General features: G+C 33.5%; 1 protein-coding gene across 3 annotated transcripts in view; it reads left to right on the top strand.

Moving 5' to 3' along the window:
- KPNA5 (karyopherin alpha 5 (importin alpha 6)) overlaps positions 1-17,935 on the top strand; it is a 34,888-nt gene that overhangs the window by 12,382 nt on the left and 4,571 nt on the right. For 2 of the 3 annotated variants that reach the window (XM_012723174.1, XM_004673796.2), the window contains exons 3-13: positions 581-682; positions 818-917; positions 3,900-3,994; positions 6,782-6,913; positions 7,825-7,913; positions 9,424-9,523; positions 9,873-10,036; positions 12,240-12,318; positions 15,130-15,255; positions 15,835-15,962; positions 16,978-17,156. In XM_012723174.1, the coding sequence (XP_012578628.1) occupies positions 581-682; positions 818-917; positions 3,900-3,994; positions 6,782-6,913; positions 7,825-7,913; positions 9,424-9,523; positions 9,873-10,036; positions 12,240-12,318; positions 15,130-15,255; positions 15,835-15,962; positions 16,978-17,156 (1,294 nt within the window). The remainder of the gene's footprint in view (positions 1-580; positions 683-817; positions 918-3,899; positions 3,995-6,781; positions 6,914-7,824; positions 7,914-9,423; positions 9,524-9,872; positions 10,037-12,239; positions 12,319-15,129; positions 15,256-15,834; positions 15,963-16,977; positions 17,157-17,935) is intronic. The other variant, XM_012723178.1, reaches the window with a different exon arrangement.

Below are 17,935 nucleotides of genomic sequence, written 5' to 3' on the forward strand. Positions count from 1 at the left end.
CCTTTTTTTTTTTCAAAAGATTTGTTTATGATTATAGAACTGGGTACATGCCAGAGGTGCTGGAGGCGGGGATGGGGGTGAGATGATTCACCAGAGACAGAGTGGGGAGCAGAACAGGCCAACTGACAAAGTGCACTGCTGAGGGGAGCAGTGGGCTGGTCAGGAGAGGTCTGCTGTGCCATGTGGGTCAGCTCCCTGGCAGGGGATGGAACTTGTGCTGCAGTGGCTTTGGAGAACTTAATAATGCAATGCTTTAATCCGTTATGCCACCAGGGAGAGCCCTATACATGCTTTTTTATGTTATAATTCGTAAACGTTTACTGTACTTATGGACTTGACCATTAATGAAAGACCTGAGATTAAGAATGACCCCTGCAGTCTGCAGCACAAGACCTAACATAACCTGGAAAATTTAATTTCTTATAAATAATTTAGGTTATCTTGGTATAAGGATTGGGAAATACTGAAATATTTTAAATGAAAACATTTTTGGTTTTTTTATTTAACAAAAAATATAATTCCATGAAAATTCATTGCTATAGAAAGTTCAGTGTATAATGTTCACTTCTCTTTACTACAGTTGTTCAAACGCAGAAATGTCTCTTTGCCCAGAAATGATGAATCTATGCTAGAAAGTCCTATCCAGGATCCAGATGTCAGTTCCACCGTACCCATTCCAGAGGTAGGAATTATAAAAATTTACGTTAAATTATATTTAAAAAACAAGTTAGAGATAGTAGATATAGCAAGCACTACTCATGCCAAATTTTCAAATGACAAATTATATATTTATATATGTCTATATTTTATGTTTTAGGAAGAAGTTATTACCACAGATATGGTTCAGATGATTTTTTCTAATAATGCTGAACAACAACTTACAGCAACACAGAAATTTAGAAAGCTGCTTTCTAAAGGCAAGTACAGTTGCTATTACACGATTCTCTAGAGTTTTATTTACTATTTTTTTTATTTTAAGTCAGTTTTCTTTTCCATTAGGTCATCATTTTTCCATACAAAGTATTTTAAGTAATAGTTAATGTTTCTTAAACATTGTATTATCAAAGCAACATGCTATTGTAGAAATTTACAGACACAAAAGAATTTAAAGAAGCAGATATAAAAATTAAGTCTGGTTACCAAGAAACAAAGGTATATATGGGAATATTTTAAAATTCTTTTAGAAATATTGCTAGCCATGTTTTTAAGTAACATAATAGTAACAAATATAAAATAACAATGAGACATTTGTTATAATGATTAATTTTTAGTTATAAGCAAAGTTACATAAATCCTTAGATGGATTCTAACTTTTTTGGTGTAAATTTGTAAAGGTGAAATTGTGGGTTAAAGACAATAAATAGCTTTTTAGTTTTTCTCTAACCTTTAATTTATACAAGTATTTATCTCATTTTTATCAATAATTTTTTTTAATGAAATGTTACATTTTTATATAACAGTTCATTATCTGGCAATTTTGGGGTACTTAGGTTGACTATTTTTCTGTTATTACTCATCTTTGTAATTCATAATTGCCTATTTCTTTTTTGTTGAATTTTATATTGATTTTATAAAAATTCACTAAATAAAATTTTAATTCTTACTCTATGTTGTATTTCTTTTTTTTTTTTAAAGATTTATTTGTGCATACAGAACTGGGGTACAGGCCAGAGGCGCAGGGGCTGCGAGAGGCTTCACCAGACACAGAGTGGGGAGCAGAATAGGCAGATCGACGAAGTACACTGCTGAGGGGAGCAGCGGGCTGGTCAGGAGACGTCTGCCTCGCCATGTGGTCACCTCCGGGGCAGGCGGGAATCGAACTCATGCGGAAGTGGCTTTAGTTTCTCAGTGCTGTGCTTTAACCCGCCGCCCACCGTGGGGGTGGGGGCGCCTCTATGTTGTATTTCTTAATAGAATTAATAAGTATAATTATATTGAGTTGTATGTATATGAACTGATAAGATTTTGAAAATGCCCTTGACCCAACTGCCTTATATTACTAAAAGAGACAGTAATATGTGAAGAATGGAAGAAATCTCGTGTTCAGGTCAGCATAGATTACAAGGCATTAGTTTCTGCTTTCTTGTTATAATAGATCACATGTATGTTTAGCTTTTGTTTTTCATTCCTTACCTCCCAAGCTACAGTAGTTTAGCAATGTTGGGAAATCCATATACAATCAGCACACTGGACCATAGTGGATGACTGTGGGTGCTTTAGTGCTGGGAAAACAGTGATGACCACATTTGAGAGGAGAAATCCTTTATCATGATAAAATAAACAAGATGTTTAAAAAACAAATAAAAAAAGATGTTTTTAAAGGGTAAGAAAAAGTTTGACCTGAAAAAACTCCAAGGGTTCGCTTTTTATAATTGGGATTATTTTATGAATCAATATTTTTAGGTATGTTTTGTATTATATTCTCTTCTAAGATTGCTTTTTGACATTCATTATAATCAATTTATAGAATTTATTTCGATTTACCTCTGTTTAAAAAAATGTTAGAGGGCCCTCCCCAGTGGTGCAGCCGGTTAAAGCACAGCACTGAGAAGCTTGGGCCACTTCCACATGAGCTCTATTCCCGCCTGCCCCGGAAGTGACCACATGGTGCAGCAGACCTCTCCTGACCCGCCCGCTGCTCCCCCCAGCAGTGTACCTCGTCCATCTGCCTGTTCTGCTCCCCACTCTGTCTCTGGTGAATCCTCCCACCCTTGGCATCTCTGGCCTATACCCCAGTTCTGTATGAATAAATAAAAACTTAAAAAAAAAAAAAGTTAGATTTTGCCACTGTGGCTTCATACTACAATCTCCCAGTTCGTTGGGTATAAGATTTTTATTCTCATTTACTCTACCTCCCCTTGGATCGTTTTTCGTAGAGTCTATGCTTTTTTATTTTTGTTGTTTGCTTTTTTATTTTTTGGTAGTGGGATTTGCTTGTCTGGGTTGGGTATACAGTAGGAGTTAAAAGATTTTTTCTTGTACTGACTTCATTTCTGCATGAAACACAGAAAATGAGCTAAGACTAAAACTGGAGCTAGAACTATAACTTCTTCTATTTTAAGTCATGATCATGATTATTTGCCAAAACCTCCTGTCTTTACTTGCCTGTCGTGGCTACATATGTGGATGTAGATCAACCACTGGCTATTCTCCAAAAACTTTTTTGTTGAGGGTGACACTTGCTTACTTGTAGTTTTGAAGCAGATATTCCTCTAGTTTACTCATATTTATATTGCCATATTGATATAAAGTCTTTTCGATACAAGTTCAACTGTCAATTAATGTCAAGTGGATGTTAACAGTGTTCGATCCCAACCCTGGAGGTGACCCACATGGCGTGGCAGACTTCTCCTGACCCGCCTGCTGCTCCCCTCAACAGTGTACTTTGTTGATCTGCCTGTTCTGCTTCCCCACTCTGTCTCTAGTGAATCCTCTCATCGCCCCTGCACCTCTGGCCTGTACCCCAGTTCTGTATGAATAAATAAGTCTTTAAACAAGAACCTCACCTGACTGATAGAAATTAGGCAATTCATAGCTGATAGTGAAGACTGCATCCCTGGAAATTGAGAGTGGAATTGTAAAGAACTTTATCTCCCAGCCAGTGTTTATGCATGGAAATTGAAATATGCTCATGTTTGTAACCTCCTAAATAGCCTCCAATTTAAGAAATTTAGATATTTGTATAGGAAGTTTTTAAAGCTTTTCTTACTCTGGTTGATGAAAAAGAATTTTCTTGGCATTAACATTGCAATTTTAAGAAAATTTGTCATCTTTTTGTGTATATATATATATCCATCTGGAACCTAGTTATTTTGTGTGTTCTGTTAATTGACACAGGGACAGATCATTGTTTTTTTTTTGTGTCTTTGTAATAATTTAATTCTTTTTTTAATTTTTAGAACCTAATCCACCAATAGATCAAGTTATACAGAAACCAGGAGTTGTACAGAGATTTGTGAAATTTCTTGAGAGAAATGAAAATTGTACTTTGCAAGTGAGTTCTGTAGTTTTTTTTTTTTAAAGTCCCTTCCTAAAAGTGACATGTTTGAAGTTTCTAGTGAAACTTCTACAGTGCTGAATATAGTTGAAACATTTGGTAAAATACTGGGTAATTAAAAGTTTATGCCACGGGACTATGGTGATGGCACACGGGTGACTTGGTGATGGGAAAGCCTTGAGGATTACAATTGAGATAAAAATAAAATGTACAAAATGATATAAAAATAAACTCTTATATTATTAAAAAAAAAGTTTATGCCACCTATTTTGACTTGGTCATAGTTGCATTATTTGTTTCTTCTAGGAAATGTTATTTTTTGTAAAACAGCTTTCGGAAAATACATAAAAATCATTTCTATTGACAATAAAAATTTTGTATTCATTAACTTTTAATAGCTTTTTTTTTTGTCTAAGAAAAACCTCAAATGAAATGTTTATTAATGGTAAACTTATTTTGTCTCTTAACTAGGATTATTAATTTTTTTTATTTTTTATTTTATAACAGTTTATTTTTACACCATTTTGTACATTTTTTTTCCATCTCAATTGTAATCCCCGCGGGTTTCCCATCACCAAGTCACCCGTGTGCCATCACCATAATCCCGTGCACTTCCCCCTGTTTAGAATTATTAAATTTTAATGTCAATTTTTTCCTCTTTAAAATATTTTATTTTATTTAAAAAAGATATTAGTATAGTTTGTTTTAAAAAGCAACCAGTTAGGCCCTCTCTGGTGGTGCAGCGGGCTAAAGCACAGCACTGAGAATCTAAAGTGCTTCCGCGTGAGTTCGATTCCCGCCTGCCCTAGAGATGACCACATGGCATGGCAGACCTCTCCTGACCCGCCCGCTTCTCCCCTCAGCAGTGTACTTCGTCTGTCTGCTTGTTCTGTTCCCCACTCTGTCTCTGGTGAAGGGTCTCGCCACCCCTGAGCCTCTGGCCTGTACCCCAGTTATGTATGCACAAATAAATAAATCTTTAAAAAAAAAAAAAAAGCAACCAGTTAAATGTATCTTAAAGATCATTGCTCTCAGTTATACTATAGAGACATTTTATGATGCCTTCCAAATAATTGAGTACTAGTACTAAATTTTCAGTTTGCATATATTTTGCTGTTTTTTAAAAAAAGATTAATCTTCCAGATTTCCTTCACTTTATATTCTTAACATTACAGGGTGAGATTTTATATATCAGGAAATCACACATAACATAAGTGATAATTGAAATAGCAAAATAGATAAATATTCTGCCAGAATGAATAAGGAGAAAAAAGCTAACCCAAAGGAATACGAACAAGGAAATAATTGGAGGGCCACAGAGGACACTTTTTGCTGACATCATATAAAAAGAGTTCTTGGTACTTCGATTACTGTTAACTAAATAATCTTTTTTTTTTTTTTAATTTTGCATGTCATTGTTTTAAAAATTTCTTTGATATTAATAACAAGACAGTTTATTAATGCTTTTATCAGTAATGGAGAACTGCTACTTGTATTTTATAGGAGTTGTTGCAATTAAAACTTGGAATATTGTTTCACTTGTGTGAATAATTTAAGAAAATGCCTCACATTTTAGGTAAAAACAAAGCAATGTGTTGCACATGTGAATGTTACTTATCATGAATTTTATGCTGAAAAAATCATTGAGAATGTTTTTGTAAGCATGTAATGCTCTCTGAGAAAAAGGCCAGTTTATTCATGTTACATTCTTACTGTCAATTAATTTAAAAGTCTTTGATTGTAATTCTATACGGATTGGAGATTATGTCATCAGGTTCCTTTGTTCTATATCTAAATTCCAAGTTCAAATTAAAACCTAAATCTTAGAGTATTATTTGACTCCTTAATTCTAAATGAATGAAAGTGGAAATAAATAAATGTGTCAGTAAAATTGTGCGCTAATTTGAAACATACAATGTTTAAACCATTGTTACTACAAAATTGAGTAAGATACTGTACCTCTCTGTCTTCTTTATAGTGTGTTGGAGAAAACAAACAGATTTGTTATAACAACTTACAGTATCCTTCATGCTATAGTAGAAGTATAAAAAAAGCACTTTGGGAGCAGGAAAAATACAGCAGTTTAACCCGTATAGGGAAAGTTTAGGATGATAGTTCCATGGCTAGTTGTGTGGATGAAGGATAGCTTGGCTGGTTGAAAAGAGGAAAATTAGTTTCTGGTTGTGAGAATACTGTGTTCACGGAGCATAGTGTATTCAGTAAGAATATTCGGGAATGAAGTATTTATTAACCATTACTTCTTAAAAGAATACCACAAGTTCTGTTCCTGATTTGCTAATAAGGAGCCCTTTGACCTTGAGCAAATCACCTGAATCTCTGGACTTAATAATTTTCTTTCTTATATAGGGGAGTTGGGACCAAAAGATCCTTAAGAAAAAATAATTTATGATTATTAAATTCTATAAGTATTTTCTTCTGTTATGTAGTGACATTTTAGGTTTTAAAGTACTTGCTTTAGAACACTTGACTTGTCTAAAAGTAACATGAATTTTATGAATTGCAGATTCAAATGTTTTATGTATTGTTCATAGTTTTGTTAATTTTCATTATAGTCTAATTTCCTATTTTCCATATTGAAGAGTCCTTTTTTTAAATTAAGAGTTTTCAATCTCTGAAATCAGTTTTCACACTAACTCTTACTAATTTAAAAGTCAGTCATTTTCTCAACTTGTCCTTCTAAATGTTTACTCTATATTCTTTCCTTCTTTACCTTGCTGACATTTCTGTGGTGATTTCATTTATTCTACTTTTGCTTTTCCTTAGTTTGAAGCTGCATGGGCATTAACTAATATAGCATCTGGAACTTTCCTGCATACTAAGGTGGTCATCGAAACCGGTGCTGTCCCAATTTTTATCAAACTTCTCAATTCAGAACATGAAGATGTTCAAGAACAGGTATGTTTTTAATTTGAACTGCTATTTTGACCTCCAAAAATGATATATCAGTTGATGATCTCACCAACAAATACTAGAATTATGGAGGGGGAAATGTTATCACTTTCAGAGATTTTTCTTTAAAAAAAAGTAGAAAATAGGTCAAGTAGATGTAAAAACTTTTAACTTATGTTTTAAAAGTCAACATTAAATTTTCCGAGTTGAAAAAGTAACTTATGACTTTTTTTCTTATCTGAAAAATTAAAAATGAAAACATAATAAAATGGCAATTTTCATTTATCTTGTTTAATTAAAAACTTAATAAGTGAATAATTTGATCTTTTAACCATTTATTTTAAAAATTATGGTGAAGCTATTCTAATTCTAAGCTTCAAATGGTCAAATTCAGGCTAATTTTCGTATTAGCTATTACTTCACTTTTCTATACTTTGTCTCTCCCTTTTTTCTTATTTTTTTATTTTATTTTTTACAAAGTAGTTTCTTACACTAAGTGGATTTCTTGGCATAGGAGCAAACTTCTAGTAGAGGTAATTGGAAAATTTGCAGAATAGCGGTATTTTGTCTCTTCATGTACATTCAGAACATGCAAACTATGTCCTTTGTTGAATGGAGTATACATTTCACTATTTTTAAAATCTCTGTCCTTCAATTTGAATAAAAATATTAAATGAAAATTAAAATTTTTCTTCTCTTACCATTTTATTTATATATATTTTATGTCATTCTTCCTTTATATATAACGTATACTTTCTCCTCTCAGGTACAGTTCCCATTTTGTTGTTTTAATAGCATTTCCCCCCCACATCTTGAAAAACTACATTTTGCTCATTCTATACTAAAGTATTATTTTTAAGAGAGAGCACCTATTTAAGATACTGTCCTGTAAGAATTTTTTTTCTCTTTTTTCAAAGGCTGTTTGGGCACTTGGTAATATTGCTGGTGACAATGCAGAATGCAGAGACTTTGTTTTGAATTGTGACATACTTCCACCACTTTTAGAGTAAGTACTTTCTTTAATTTTACCACAATTTAATTAAGATTACCTTTGGAAAAGAAAATTGTATTTTCCAATATATTTCATCATGTACAATTAGATAATTTCATTTATGCTTTTATATGAGACTTAAGTTCAGTCCTGCTTGCAATAGCTTGAAAATACATAAAATAAAACCAAATTTGTATCACATGTCTTTTATGTTTTCTTGGCTTAACTGATGCTTGCTGTACTTATTCTACAAGTAATGATATATGTTTTTATACAGTAAAAATGTTGCTGAAGTAGGGAATCTATAATACAGAAATAATGCCTTTACAATGTCAGTAGATTTTTATATTTGATTTTGAAATGTTCAGAGAACAACAAACTTAAGAGATTTTTCTTTTAGTATTAGAATTTGCTTACGATGACATTTAGTGGTTTCTTTTTAAATACTTTGCACATTTTTTTTAAAAAGAAATTACCCTATAATGTAAGTTTCTTTACAGATATATTATAAAATTGTTCTAAAGGGAGAATTGTAAAAAAATCTTTTTTGGTTATCATTTACTAAAAGGATTTTTGTTTAACCTAACAATGACATGTGGTGTAGGGGGTGGAGGGAAACTAATTGAGGGAATGTTTGCAAGGGAAAATTTTAATCTTATCATTTCTATGCTTCCCCCCTCCTCTCAGCTGAGGAATTGAACAGGAGGAACAAACATTTAGCCATTAGTTTACAAAAAAAGTTACATTATTTTAAAGAGAATAGGTTTGTTTTTTTTGTTTTTTTTTGTGAAATGATTTCTCAATATGATTTTGTCCAACTGGTAGTTAAGTACCTATTATATGCAGGCTGTTGAGCTACACACTCTTATTTTCATTGGGTTTATCCAGTTAATGTTTGGATGTAACTGTGTTATAACAGAAAACACTGACTTAGAACTCAAAGTCACAGCCATTTTGAAGTCGATACTGTTACAAGCATCTGAAAATTTAAATTTGAGATATTTTTGATGTGATGGTTTATAGATTAACTGAGCACTGTTTTAAAATAAATCTTTCTCTTTCTCCACATCACTTTATTATTTGTTATTATTTAAGTTAGTAATGGTTTATGAAATAGTAGGTTAGCATTTCTTAAGTCTGATTCTTCAAATGTGCTAAAGAGATTTTAATCATAACCAGTAGTGATCATTAGGTGTTTAGAATTGTAAATTTCCCTCTGAACTTTGCTTTCACTGTATTTTTATTTTAAGTTTTATTATGCTGTGGCTCATTTCATTTATTTCAAAGAATTTTCTAACTTAGATTTTTTAACCCCTTCGCTATTTAAGAGTGTGATTTCATATTCACACAATATGTTTACTTTGATTATTAAAACACAATAAATTTTTAAACCTCTCTTTTATCTGCTTTTTTCAGGTCATTGTGAATGTCTTATAAAATATACTGAGAAATTTCATGTTATGATGGGAAATAAAGAGGAAAACTAAATATAATAGCGCAATTACCTTTCTCATTTTCTTGGCAGGTTGTTAACAAATTCAAACAGACTTACAACAACCAGAAATGCTGTTTGGGCCCTCTCAAATTTATGTAGAGGCAAAAATCCACCTCCAAATTTTAGTAAGGTATGAGTAAATGTACAAATTTAGAAATTTGTCTACATAAACTTTTAAGTGTCCTTACCATAGGTTTTAAAGATTTAAGGGACTTTGTTCACATTTTTTAGAAAGGTGATTTAGACATAGCTAGGGGATCCCACATACATACCTGAATTACCACATATCCGTATTCTAAATGAGATTAATGGTATTGTGATATACTATCATACTTTGAAACAAGAGAGTGCTTTAATTTCTCTGCTGTTTTTGTAGCATTACAGTTTTGTTTTAAAATGAGTTTCTACATTTTTTTTTTAAAGAAATTTGGTTTTAGATAGAAAAAAATTTTAAGTATTGGCTCTTTCTTCCCTTCTAGGTTTCACCTTGCTTAAATGTCCTGTCACAATTGCTGTTTAGCAGTGACCCAGATGTATTAGCAGATGTGTGTTGGGCCCTGTCTTACCTCTCCGATGGGCCCAATGATAAAATTCAAGCAGTTATTGATTCTGGAGTCTGTCGGAGATTGGTGGAACTTTTGATGTAACTATAATTTTTGATTAATACTTGTGTGATTGGATTAGGTTTAGTAGAGTAATTGCCTGGTAAACGTGTTTAAGAGTCATTATTTAGAAAGAATTGAGACTTTAAAATCCCTGCTACAGGAAAGCTATACTACTGAAAAGTTGACTCTTAAAATTCTATCTCATATCCTGTAGTTGAGACTAAGCACTTTGTTAATGAATTTTGTTGATTTTTATATTACCTCATTATGAATGAGAGGGGATTAATGGAATATCTGAATATCTGTTACCTGCTAGAGTATTTATAAGACATTGTAAGTGAAGTGCCTGCTCTCACAGACAAATAAGCTAGTTAAGTGTTTATTGCAATAATTAATTTGTGAAAAGTTCATGTACTGAAAATCATGTATTTCAATTTCATTAAAGATAATGTTTCTCTTTGCTCAGTTATTACTGTACCTTCTTTTAAAAAACAAGTTTTTTTTTAATAACAGTTTATTTTACATTTTTACATTTTTTTTTCCATCTCAATTGTAGTCCCCATGGGTTTCCCATCACCAAGTCACCCATGTGCCATCACCATAATCCCTCCCCCCCCATTTTTGATCCCATTCCCCACTCCACCCCCACAAAATGTCTCTGGTATATGGCTACTCATTACTCTTAAAACAAGTTTTTTTTTTTTTTTATACAGAGAAATTACACACAAGAAATTTGTTTTTAAAAGATATTCAAGAGTTTCTTTTTAATCCCATTCCCCACTCCACCCCCACAAAATGTCTCTGGTATATGGCTACTCATTACTCTTAAAACAAATTTTTTTTTTTTTTTATACAGAGAAATTACACACAAGAAATTTGTTTTTAAAAGATATTCAAGAGTTTCTTTTTAAACAAATGTTTTCTCTTATAAAAATAGCCAGTAGGTAGGCACAAGAGAGGTCTATAAAGGAGCTATATATACCCTCAGCATGGAAAGGGCACTAGAGGAGGTTGGGCAGGCAGGTCCAATAAGGAGGGGTCAGGGATGAATCCCACCTATATGAGGGCAAGCAAGTAGGTTAGAGTTGGGGGTGGGATGGAGTTAACATACATGGGGTAACTGTCTAGCTGGGTCAGATAATGGGCTACTTAAAGGAAAAGTGGGCCACTTATAAGAAAAATAATATAAATGGTTACCTTATTGTTACAGAATAGAGGAATGCCAGAATAAATAGTGGAAGAATCAATGTGAACTTAGGACTTTTAACATAAAGAAATAGATGTAGAAATAAATATATTTGTAAGTGTGTGTTTTAAAAAGTCTGGCAATAGCATACAGTTAAACTAACCAGGTCAGAACCTGCAATGCCCAAATCTTGGTTTCTAAAGTAATAGTCCCATTAAAAGTTACCATGGTTCTTGAAGAAATGGCTAATTATCAGGCATAGAACTGGGAATAAAAGTAAGATGAACCCAGGAAGTAATGGAGAAATGTCAAAAGGACATTGAAGCCAACTTGAAGGGACTCCTCTGTTAATCTGGGACAGTTTGAAAATTCAAACAAAATTGTAGCAATATATAATTTATTGAATAAAATAGGAACCAATGATACACACTAAAATAACTACATCAATAGCAAGCAGGGATAGGTTGGCGGGGGGAGAGAGAGAAATCAGACAACAATCATCAGGAGATGCTAACCTTAGGGGTGAAGTGGGATTTTATATCATCTAAAATATTTCCTTTCAACATATTAAGCATAAGGGACAAATATTATGGTGAAGAAAACTTGTAGATGTCATCTGAAGAGCAGTGTTCAGCAGCACTATAATAGATAAAACAGATACCATATGTGCTTTAAAACTGTGGAGTGAAAAGACTATATAGCATTTGTGATATACTTGCCAAAATATATAACTTGGATTGTAATCATAAGGAGACTTGATACACACAAATAATTATCTAGTGTTTAACAAAAATGCCAAACTTGTGAAAAACTAAGGAACTATTTTGAGTTGAAAGAGTGGAAAACATGACATGACAGCTTTGTGCCATGATTAGATTTTTGTTACAGATGTATTAGAATCTTTGTTATAACAAAGATTTGGTATAAAGACATTAGTGGTATAATTAAAGGTATTACTGGGAATCTCTGGATAAAAAAATTTACAGAATTCTTTGTATTTTTGGGAAACTTCTATCAATGATTCTTATATAAGTTCATATTTTTATTATTTCTAGGCATAATGATTATAAAGTTGTTTCACCTGCATTAAGAGCAGTTGGGAATATTGTGACTGGTGATGATATTCAAACACAGGTGAGTTCAGACTTTAATTTGATAAATTGTCAAGGTAACAGACTTAAGTCATATTTCATATCACATGTTTATTATTCCATTTTAGCATCGTCATAATTTTATAAGCATCTATGATGTAACATAAGCATATTCCTAATAATACATGATGAACTTCAAATACCTCTATGTGGACTGTATCCTAGTCCTTTTTCTTTTTTTAAGTTTTATTTATTTGTTCATACAGAACTGGGGTACAGGCCAGAGGCTCAGGGGCGGCGAGAGGCTTCACCAGAGACAGAGTGGGGAGCAGAAGAGGCAGATCGACAAAGTACACTGCTGAGGGGAGCAGCGGGTGGGTCAGGAGAGGTCTGCCACGCCATGTGGTCACCTCCGGGGCAGGTGGGAATTGAACTCATGTGGAAGTGGCTTTAGCTTCTCAGTGCTGTGCTTTAACCCGCTGCACCACCAGGGAGGGCCTCCTAGTCCTTTTTCAATTAATGAAGTAATACAAGTTTTGTTCTTGAGTGATTTACAATAGATTTGGGGAGAAAATATATAATAAAACAAAATAGATTACCCAAAAAAGTACATGTCTGCTGTGATCTGATTGTTCAGTCAGTGCTGTAAAGGTTTTAAAAAAGTTGGTGGCACAACAGGTTAAAGTGCAGCACTATGAAACTAGCCTCAGCCACTGGTGAGTCCTTCACCCCTGTACCTTTTGCCTATATCCCAGTTCTTGTACGCATAAATAAATAAATCATTTTTTAAAAAAAGAGAATAGTATCTAAGAAATCTTGTGCTACATCTTAAAAGTAGAAAAAACTTAAGACTTTAAAAGATTCATGTTACAATATACAGAGGCAGTCATGTGTGCGGTATGTTTAAGAGGTATTAAACTTGACTTGAAACAGTTCTGAGAGGATGATTGATTTTAGTTTATTTTTTAAAGATTTATTTATGAATACAAAAACTGGGGTACAGGCCAGAGGTGGGAGGGTAAGAGGATTCACCAGCAACAGAGTGGGGAACAGAACAAGCAGACACACTGGAATACACTGCTGAGGGGAGCAGTGACATTGACTGGTACTGCTGAGGGATGTCAGGAGGGGTCTGCTGCACTATGTGGGTCATCTTCCTGGCTGAGAATCAAGCACATGCTGTGGTGGTTGCCAATAGCTTCCCAGTGCTGTGCTTAGTTCTTTGCTCTACCAAGGCCCTAAGGGTAATTGTTTTTAAGTAGGTTAGACCTGGGATTGGAAATGGAAGTGTTTTTTTTTAGGATTTATTTATTTATGCATACAGAACTGGGGTACATGCCAGAGGTGCAGGAGTGGTGAGAGGATTCACCAGAGACAGTGGGGAGCAGAACAGGCTGACTGACAAAGTACACTGCTGAGGGGAGATGCGGGCGGGTCAGGAATGGCAAGTGGGGATTAAACTCCTGCTGAAGTGGCTTTAGCTTTTTAGTGCTGTGTTTTAACCCGTTGTGCCACCAGGGAGGGTCAGGAAGGATGTTTTATAGTAGATTGAAGACCTAGAATATGAGAATGGAAGGAAAAATAGCAAGGAACCATTACTGGGATATGTTGTTGTGTGTCTCTCTTTCTTTTTGTGTTTGTGGAGGATGTTAAGATGTCAAGATTGTTTTCAGATCTGGGGTACAGTCATTCTTGGAAATGAAAATTTAGACTCTGAAATAAATAGTGGCTCTCCTTTGTTTCCATCATAAAATAAACATTTTATTCTAATACATACTTTCTTTAAGCTTTACTACATTAAAATCCTACTTAGACTCCTTAGTTAATGAATTTTGATCCTTAGTGATAGTTATTAATTTAAAATAGCTCTTTAAATGAAGGTGTCCTTCTGAACATACATCACATTTTTCAGCACTGCTTTATACTTTGTTTACCAAGTAAATGTAATGTAAATCACTTGGGGTATTTAGAAAATAGGAATGTGATTAATTTTTCCATGGAATAAAAAATATAAAGGAACAAAACAATATACTTCTGTACAAAGAAAAAGTGGGGTAGTAAAAATATTTTTCAAAAAGTTGTTATATATGAAAATCTTGTTATTTTACCTATTTTAAACCTATTAAACCATTTATAGTATATTAAAGCAAAATATGCAAATTAGTAATTCTATATAAAACATTTTAGTGCAACAAATAGCCTTGTTCTTCACATTAAGATTTATTAATTGTTAGGAAATTAGATAACTTTCGAACCATTTGAACTTTTTTTCATCAATTTTGGCAAAATTTTGTTGAATCCTGATCTCGCTTAATCTCTTTTCATATAGTTATATCAGTTGAACTCCAAGTGCACTTTTAAACCTGAAGGGTATACCACTGAGTGGCATGTTTATTTGCATTTTACTGAATTGAGAACAGGGCATTTCACTACACCAGAATTAGTGAATTTTTGGCAAGAGGAAGAACAAAAGATAGTACAGAACCTAAGTTTTACTTTGAGAGGAATTTCTTTTCTTTTTTAAATATTTATTTATGTGTGCAGAACTGGGGTACAGGGGCAGTGAGAGGATTCACCACAGGCAGATTGACAAAGTACACTGCTGAGGGGAGCAGTGGGTGAGACTGGAGAGGTCTGTTGCACCATATGGGTCACCTTCTTGACTGGGTTCAAACTCCTGCTGTAGCTCTGGCTACTTTCATAGTGCTGCGCTTTAACCTGTTGCACCACCGGGAGGGCCCAAGAGAGGAATTTCTTTTTTAAGCTTAGTTTGTCAGGATGGTTTTTGTATTTCTAAATAATTCATATTTATATTGGTATCAAACTTTGTGTTTTCATTTCTAACATATTTTAGGTGATTTTGAATTGCTCTGCATTACCCTGTCTCTTACATTTATTGAGTAGCCCAAAGGAGTCAATTAGAAAAGAAGCATGCTGGACTGTCTCTAACATCACTGCTGGTAATAGAGCTCAGATTCAGGTAAATTCCTTTCAGATTTGAGGGCTGAATAGGAAGACCTCATAAGTCAGCATTTTATCAGTGATTTTTTTTTTTAGTGAACTATAAAAAATGATTCTTGAAAAGTATTTAAAGAACATGGCCTTTCTAACTCAAAAATAACAAAATGAAATATATATCACATGTGTTTGGTATAGATGTATATGAATATACATGTGATATAGATCTGTAGATATCAAATTGCCACCTAATAATTTATCATTTAAAATGGATAGATTTCATTAGTTTAAATTAGGTAATAGTCTTCCTCCAAAAACTTTTAAGTAATGATAATAGTATACTAAAACTCTTCTTAAATCAGTAATCACTCTTTTGATCAAACATATACATAGGACTTGTGTTTCATTATCCTTAACATTCATATTTTACTGCTTGGAAAATATATATGAGTTTCTTGATAAATTAGAAATAAAATACTACCAAAGGTATTCCATAAAAGCCTGACATTTTAAGGCCACTGAGTTCCAGTATTCCTCTACTTAGTAATATTTTTTAAATTGTATTTGTATTGATTGTGCTATATCATTTTTTGCTCCTCAGGCTGTTATAGATGCAAATATTTTTCCTGTTTTGATTGAGATTCTTCAAAAAGCAGAGTTTCGAACCAGAAAAGAAGCAGCGTGGGCTATTACTAATGCAACATCAGGAGGCACTCCAGAACAAATAAGGTATGAAAAATTTTTTTCAATTGTTTTATAAATATAAATGGGATAAAATGTGAACTGCTACATTTTATTTGTTGATGAAACTGAAACATTTCTATGTCAGTTTAATAAACATTTCTGATGTAAAAAAGTATCTGTTATTTCATTTATTTCATCTGTTATCATTCATTCACAGGGGGTTATTTTTTTCATTTAAACTATACTTAATATTATTCTCCGTGGTAAACTATTCATGAACAATCAGATTAAATATCTGAAAAAGGTAAGTACTAATTAATCTGCAAAATACACTACTTTGAGCCTCTAGTATATTAAGCCATTAAAATCAAACACATGTAATTTTGTGATCCAAACATAACAAATATCAGTGACATTTAATTAAATATCAACATTTAAGTGTCAGTATTTAATATTGATGTTACCTAATCAATTGTTACCCTTACCTGTGCATAGTATCTTACTTATATACATACATATTTTTAAAGATTTATTTATTTATGCATACAGAACTGGGGTATAGGCCAGAGGTTCAGGGGTGGTGAGAGGATTCACCAGAGACAGAGTGGGGAGCAGAACAGGCAGATTGATGAAGTACACTGCTACGGGGAACAGCAGGCGAGGCAGAAGTCTGCCGTGCCATGTGGGTCACCTCCCTGGCTGTCTGGGAATCGAACTCTTGCTAAAGTGGCTGTAGATAGCTTCATAGTGCTGCATTTTAAGTCGTGAGCCACCAGGGAGGGCCTTTGAACCCACTAGTTTTAGTTCTCATGTGCCATGCACAAAACAGCCCAAGTTCTAATTGGTGTGTACAATTTTATAATAAATTCAATACCATTTATTACTAATAATTTTGTGAGGGGTGAAGTTTTCCATTCTATATAACTGAAAATTTAATGTTGAGTTTGTATAGGAATAATTTTCTTAGTTAAGATAGCATTTCCTTATGAAGAGTATTTTCATAACCAAGTCTTTTTAAATGTCTCCTCCCTCCACATTTATTTTTTAAATTATTTTAAAGGTATTTGGTAGCCTTGGGCTGCATTAAACCACTCTGTGACCTTTTGACTGTTATGGACTCTAAAATAGTTCAAGTGGCTTTAAATGGACTTGAAAATATTTTACGTCTTGGAGAACAAGAATCTAAGCAAAATGGACTAGGTGTTAATCCATATTGTGCTCTCATTGAAGAAGCATATGGTAAGCATTCTGTTAAAAATTTATAATTACACTCAGTTTTTTTTTTTTTTTTTAAAGATTTATTTATTTGTACATACAGAACTGGGGTACAGGCCAGAGACTCAGGGGCGGCGAGAGACTTCACCAGAGACAGAGTGGGGAGCAGAACAGGCAGATGGAGGAAGTACACTGCTGAGGGGAGCAGCGGGCGGGTCAGGAGAGGTCTGCCACGCCATGTGGTCTCCTCCGGGGCAGGCGGGAATCGAACTCATGCGGAAGTGGCTTTAGCTTCTCAGTGCAGTGCTTTAACCCGCTGCGCCACCAGGGAGGGCCCCTCAGTTTTTAATTACTTGCCATTGGTATTTCCACCCTTTAGTGCTATACAAATAGTTTATTATGAAAAAAGGAAGTGTAATATTTAAAAAATGTTTTTTAAAAAGTTACCTTAATTCTTTTACCCTAACAAATTCTTTTGACTGTATTTCTTTTTACGTTGTCCTTTTGTACTAATATTTTACATGGATATAATTGCAGTACACGTATAATTTTATTTTCTACTTTTTGATGTTTTGGAGATATTTTATGTGTCTACTCAATTTTCGTGATTTGTAATAGCTACATAATGCTATATTGTGTGACTATTGAGTACTGTTAAGGCATATTCTTACAGTTAACCATTCATTAGTGTGTTTACTAGTTGATATAGGCTTCAGTAAGCATCTGTCTGCAATTAATTTTTTTCTTCTATTGTATTGCACTCTTGGGATAAATTCTCAGAATGCAGTTGCTATCTTGGGCAC

Source organism: Condylura cristata, unplaced genomic scaffold, assembly GCF_000260355.1.
Source record: "Condylura cristata isolate star-nosed mole 26May11 unplaced genomic scaffold, ConCri1.0 scaffold00001, whole genome shotgun sequence".
Lineage (NCBI taxonomy): Eukaryota > Metazoa > Chordata > Mammalia > Eulipotyphla > Talpidae > Condylura > Condylura cristata.